We start from the raw sequence: 6,216 nt of genomic DNA on the forward strand, positions 1-6,216 counted from the left end.
GTCATAGTACCCCCGAGAATTTAAAACTACTTTCACCCCTGGATATTAGCAAATATTATCTGGCGTTCGGATGTTTCTGTGATATTTGTCACATCATCCTTTCTTAGCAGTGGATCGATGTCACTTTTACATGTATATTCTCTGTGCCAGTTTTTTTTTTTCAACTAGTTGTGCAGGAAGGAGACTTCGGCTGGCCTTGACCAATTAAATCATTCGGTCTTGCAAATGTTTGCATGTGATATTTTGAGACAAATCAAAGTCAGCTCTTGAACYGAACACCTTCAAATAAACATACAGGCAGACTTCCATGCAAAACAAATACATCACCAGCATCTCGATGAGGGGCTCTTTAATTGCCTGTGCAAGTGGCTGACAGCCTGCCTAGACTTTGAAGTGAGGATATGTTTTTTTTTGTTTTTGGCTCTATTTATTCGAATGTGCTAATGAAGCATGAGTCAAGAGAAGAGACGCATCGAGAGAAGAGAGCAAACGTAATAAATGAACTGGAGTGCAGTTAATTTGATGAGATTCATAAATATGGGCAGTTGATAATGATGATATCTTGGATGTGACTATAAAAAGCAAAAAATGCAGGCAAGTACAAAAAAGAGGTGCAAAGTTGTAAAGTGAAGATGAAAACGGCCTGCTGGTGACAAGTCAGTAAAAATGTCTCTRTYCATTTGTCTGTCTAAACAGATGTAATATTTTATTCGATCTATGCACATGCTGTTAGTGAACAGAGTTTGAAATATTAAAAAAAAGATGGGTTGGAAAAAAACCAGKTAGAAATGTGAGAATAAACACAAAAACAGAGAGATTGCCCCTCATTTTCTTTGTTTTTCACTGTTCATTGTTTCTCACTCTGGGTGGTGCCTGATTAAATTGTCACACTGCAAATGTCCTCAAACCGCACAGATATCCAGAGAGAAAAACAAAACCAAGCAAAAAATTATTTGAAAGACAGATGCTTGTGTCTGCTAGTGTTTGCCTCAAATTTTTAAGTCACTTTGTCACTTTTGCTTGGGTGTGCTGATTGGTAGCATGTGTGTAGCAACACCCCCCCCCAACAAAAAACAAAACAAAGGAAACTGACAGAGAAAAACAAACATGGCTTAGCAAAGCTTTCTGGGTTTTTTTAAACCGCAAACCTAAAAACAATTGTCTTGTTAGAGAATAACTAGTGCTGCTTGGAGAGTGGACATGAACAGCAGCAGAGTTGAGTTTGAGCAGCTTTTACAGTGTTTTGCAAAATACATATTTTGGAGTAGCTTCCTTTTTTGATGCAGGCTTTTGGTCATTTTGGAGAATATTTGGTCAATCTTCTTACTGTTGGCCTCTAAGCTCTATCAAGCCACTAACGAGAACCTGCAGGAATTTTGGGAGTGTCTTGCAATCGGAAGGTTGCAGGTTCAATTCGAGCTTCCTCCTTTCACATATCGATGACACTTATCCCCAAGTTGCCTGCAAACCTGCATGTTGATGTATAAATATGTGAATATTTGTGACTGGATGTGGCTGTGATGTAAAACACTTTCGGTGGTCAGTATTACTGACATTCACCAGGGCTCCTTCTTTAGCACCCTTTTGTTTATAGTCTTCTTTACTTAGACAGATTTTAAAAAAATACAACAGGCTGATTATTAACTTAACTGTTCTATGTATTTTAGTTTTTCTACCTTAGTAGACTTAAAAGGTTTTATATTGACTTTACTTCCATTTTTTGCTTCTATTAGCACTTATCTGCATACACATTTTATTTTTTGTTGGTGTTTTTTGAGTCTTGAAAAGTTATTTTGCATAAAATGCAACATTATTATACTTAATAGTAAAATAACCTTTTGCGCAAATTCAGTTACATTCCTCGTTAAATTACCAATATTTATATAAGCGTTGAATGTCCGTGCACACTAAGGAAAATGAACAATCTTAGTAAACCAAACAAAATATGGATGAATTGTTTTTCATCCATATGAATTATGTTTATGATAAACACATGGCTTATATTGCATTTCACCAAGGCACTGACGAGGATTCGGCATCTCAGAAACCTTTATCCAAATTGAGCGCATGTGTATTGTCTCATAAATGTGTGTCATTTAGTCAACCCAAACATGACTAATTCCAGGATTTAGTGTAATAATTGAATTTTGTTGTTTTTGTTTTCTCCATGTTGCTGTGGGGCCAACAGATTTCAAAATGATAGGAAGCATTTTATGTTGCTCTTCAGTGCTCTTCCAGCTCTCTGGCTAATGTTAGAGAAAGTCTTTCCAATAAGCCAGAATACCTACAGTGAGCCAGAAAGATTTACTGATTTATTTAGACATAACAGCTGCTCCTCAGCTCTTCTGAACGTGTGTGTGCGTGCAGGACAACACACACACACACACACAGTTGTTTATCTTGCCCACGCCCCTGGGCAGTGAGTCAGTGCTTTTAATGTAGTTTAATCATATCTACCTAATTCTCGTCAGGCGCTTCAAATATTCTGCCAGCAGTCTGGCACACATGTACAAATGTATTACAGAAAAGTAAACAGATGTTTTTTGTCTATGTCTCTTATTTCCGAATCCTCTCTTTTCCATGTGTTWTTGACTAACTCATGCAAGGATTAATGCACCTATAGTGCCAAAATAAAAAATATATAAAAATACCTAGGTCATATCTTCAACTAATATAAACTGAAGTAGAAAAGAAAGGATGCCTGAGGGCAAATTTTGTTTGTGGAGTCTATGAATAGTAAAACAAGTCTCATGGTGAATTTATCCTTAAAGGCATTCACAAATACAGCTGCACAAATCCCTTCAGCAGTGGCTGAACTGAGCTATATTTGCATATAGAAGATACATTTTTGCTATCACTGATGTGTTTCATTGTCTTAGGATGTTACTTCAAGTGCAAAATCTCCTTTAAATATTATTACTCAAGCAGCGTGTTACTCCATATATCACAAAAAGAAAACATTTCTAAGAGAAATTAGAATTTTTCTTTTAGATGCGTCTTTTACCAGATCTGAAATTTCACCCCACAGTTGCAGCCACCTTAACTCCGATGTCTATAAATACAATCCAGTCAACCAATAGCCCAAAGAAGTAACCTAATTACTAAATAGAGTCCACCTACGTTTAACTGAATCTGGGCACAAATAGAGCTGTACTGTGAACATCTCAGAGTTTCTTAAAGAACTTTTGTGAACAAACCACATCATTAAGACCGGGGAACAGACCAGACAAGATGGTGATACAATTGCTAAGATATTCAAAGCTTAGACTGCAAAACAGCATCCCAGGTTTAGAACATCTCACAGAGAGACTATTAATCTATCTTTCAAAGGAACTAGTGTGACACAATGCAAATCTGTCCAGTCACAGAAACCTAATAGACCAGGCAGAGAGAACAATAACATCAGAAGAAGACGAAAAGCCCAAAGCTACCAACAAAAGCTGAATATTCCCACAGATCTACAAGTCATGTAAYCGAACAGTGGCAATGAAAAAAACATTGTTGTATGAAAGACCACAAGAAGTCTAGTTCTTACAATGAAAACTAAATCTGCACAACACCCCRAATTCACCGTACATGGCAGCGGCAGCATAATGCAGTGTCATGTTAGTCCTTTAAATAAAGTGTCAGAAGCAATCTGTCATTTTTACAATAATAAAAAAATAGTTCAGTATTTACTAAAACTAATTTTGAAGGTGTACACTGCATGTATAGGAAATGCGCTTAAATAACATTTGATATTTCTAAAGATTATTTTATGTTCATTCCTACTTATATTTTAACTTTTGTTGTATTTTACTTAAACCGACAGGCACCTCTTACCATAAATAAGTTATCTCCTCAGAAAGATAGAAATGCATGTGGCTRAGGTTTCTCATGGGAAATGTTTCCCTCTGAGCAGAGGAAGTTAAAGAAATGTAACAGAAAAGTTGGTTCAAATTGATTAAAAATACAGTGAGAAGGAAACGGACCTGTGCAGAAAATCCACATGCATGAAATGCAAGTCTTTTGCTGTTYCTACCTCCATATTGATGAAAATTTTCTGTTAAGGCTCATTTACTAAAATTACTTTTAGGTTTCCAAATAACTATAAAAAAAAAAACCCATCATCTTCTTTATTGTTTTATTTGAGATTCAAACAACAACGTGAATAAAGCCTGAAAAGTAGCATTAAGGTTGGAAAACAGAGTGAAAATGGGAACATAAACCAACCAATTTTAAACTCTGAGTATTAACAAGTATTGGCTCCAGCAGTGGCAACAAAAGTTAAAGTGAAATTCTACAAACCCCTCTCAGTTCTTCATCTASATATGTTTATTAGGTCTGACAGCTAAAGAGTGTCAGCACAAAATGGAGCGAGGTGAAGTTGACCCTCCCAACCTGAGAGGGAGTCACTTAGGTTTATTGACTATAAGATGAACTGGGAAGATGGGATCATGAATTGAGTCTGACATGAAGAGCAAAGAGAGCAGCTGCATCTGCTGCATAGGTTTGGTGGTGCATGACTTTGTGATCCTCGTATGTCGMTCTGATCTGACAAATATGCTGATAGCAGAATCTACCGCTGACAACAGGTTGAAGACGGCTCACAACAACACTGCCATAGTTGGTATGCAGAATGCATCTGTGCAGCCGTCATAAGGATTTTTCATGTAGCGCTGACAGATATTATTGAGATTTTTGGAAAATGCTCCCCCCCCCCCACACACATACACACACACACACATTTTATGTACCATGTGCATTTGATTCTGTGATGCTTGTTGCATTCTCTGAAAACTCACACAGACTTATCATCTTACTGGATAAAGTTCTACGATGTGAATGAGAACGTTATTCATAGAGTCAGCTTACAGTGGCTTATTTATCAGAAGCYCTGGTTTGATAGAGTGTTGAATGAAATATAATTTGAAAAGTTGACAAGTTGAATTTGAAATGTTTTCATAGTTAAAGTCACTCATTGTTTTTAAGTGTTCACTACACTATTCTCTGTGTGTTTCTTAGTTTTTTTTTGTTCACTTTTGTTTATTTTCCTCTATATTTTCCTGGCCTTATTCTTTTTTCCCCCTTTTTTTGTTTTATCATCTGTTTAAACCAGGGAGAAACGTTTAAACATATCCAGGACATAGTGGTGTCTCTGCTGCGGATAATCAACCGAACCGTGATCACRATGGGCCGAGAGCACGCCCTGATTGTAAGTACATACCATCATCCTTTTCTACCGAGATACAAGGTTCCTACACAGTCTGGAAGAAACGGAAACAGTGGAATTAAATTTTTTTAAAAAGTCTAAATATGTCGTCCGTCCATCGGTTTTATGTCAAAAGCCTGCACTATCTTTCATGACTGTATTAGGAACTTTGTTGTAATAGTTTAACAAATAAAGTCAGAACTCTAGACATTTTAGACTAGAAAAGCATAGAATACTGATGTTAATGGAATGGTGTAGATTGTTAATTATAAATTGTCTCTACATATATTAATGAAGGATGGCTTCTTATTGTTTTGTCTGAATATTTACCTGAAAAAAAAAAAAAAAAACTCCTTTCCTTTATTTGAGATGTAACATTCATGGTCATTCTGAAACACAAAGCATGGTCACAGCACCTTCTGTTCAAAATACACGTTTTTATTGGACATACAAGTGGAAGATCAGAGGAAAGGGCTTTGCTGGAGCTCACGCACTGAAGTTACAGATTATAAAAATGCTATGACAGGGCGTTCTGGATATAGATTGGATAATTAGTAAGTGTGCTGTCATCCGGGATTCTAATTGGTGGCAACTTGTCAGCCACAGGATGCTGAAGTAGGCCTTTGTAAAATTAGTGATTATGCCCTCAATGGCTGGGGAGCAAGCGTCTTAGTGTAAGACAAAAAAAAAAAAWWRSCCYKKTTTTWMMWTYMWKRWSGRRGRWWAAAMAAMMMMRRRSYTTTKRRGRWTTTWMYKSYWWKKKKTTYYTTYYWRGKWRGWTKKKRWWWTWMYWARKKKKKYMWWAAMYYYYMAAAAAAAAAARRACAACCTAAAAATTTTATGGAAAGTTTAACCACCTATAAACTWTTATAAATTTTGAGAAACATTTAAATGCATAAACAGATAATCCTTTTGTGCAAGTTAAGTAATTCAGGAAAATTCAGACCTCGACMTTTAATTTGACTCTTAATCTTAAATGAATGGCAGCAAATTGGCTCCAATTAAATAAATAATGATACGGCTCT

General features: G+C 36.2%; 1 protein-coding gene across 1 annotated transcript in view; it reads left to right on the top strand.

Annotated features, from left to right (window-relative positions):
- The window catches only part of dock2 (dedicator of cytokinesis 2), a 107,612-nt gene that overhangs the window by 45,955 nt on the left and 55,441 nt on the right, over positions 1–6,216 (top strand). Inside the window, exon 26 of the mRNA XM_008420268.1 lies at positions 5,099–5,194. Within this exon, the coding sequence (XP_008418490.1) occupies positions 5,099–5,194 (96 nt within the window). The remainder of the gene's footprint in view (positions 1–5,098; positions 5,195–6,216) is intronic.

Source organism: Poecilia reticulata, linkage group LG10 (assembly GCF_000633615.1).
Source record: "Poecilia reticulata strain Guanapo linkage group LG10, Guppy_female_1.0+MT, whole genome shotgun sequence".
In the NCBI taxonomy this organism is placed as follows: domain Eukaryota; kingdom Metazoa; phylum Chordata; class Actinopteri; order Cyprinodontiformes; family Poeciliidae; genus Poecilia; species Poecilia reticulata.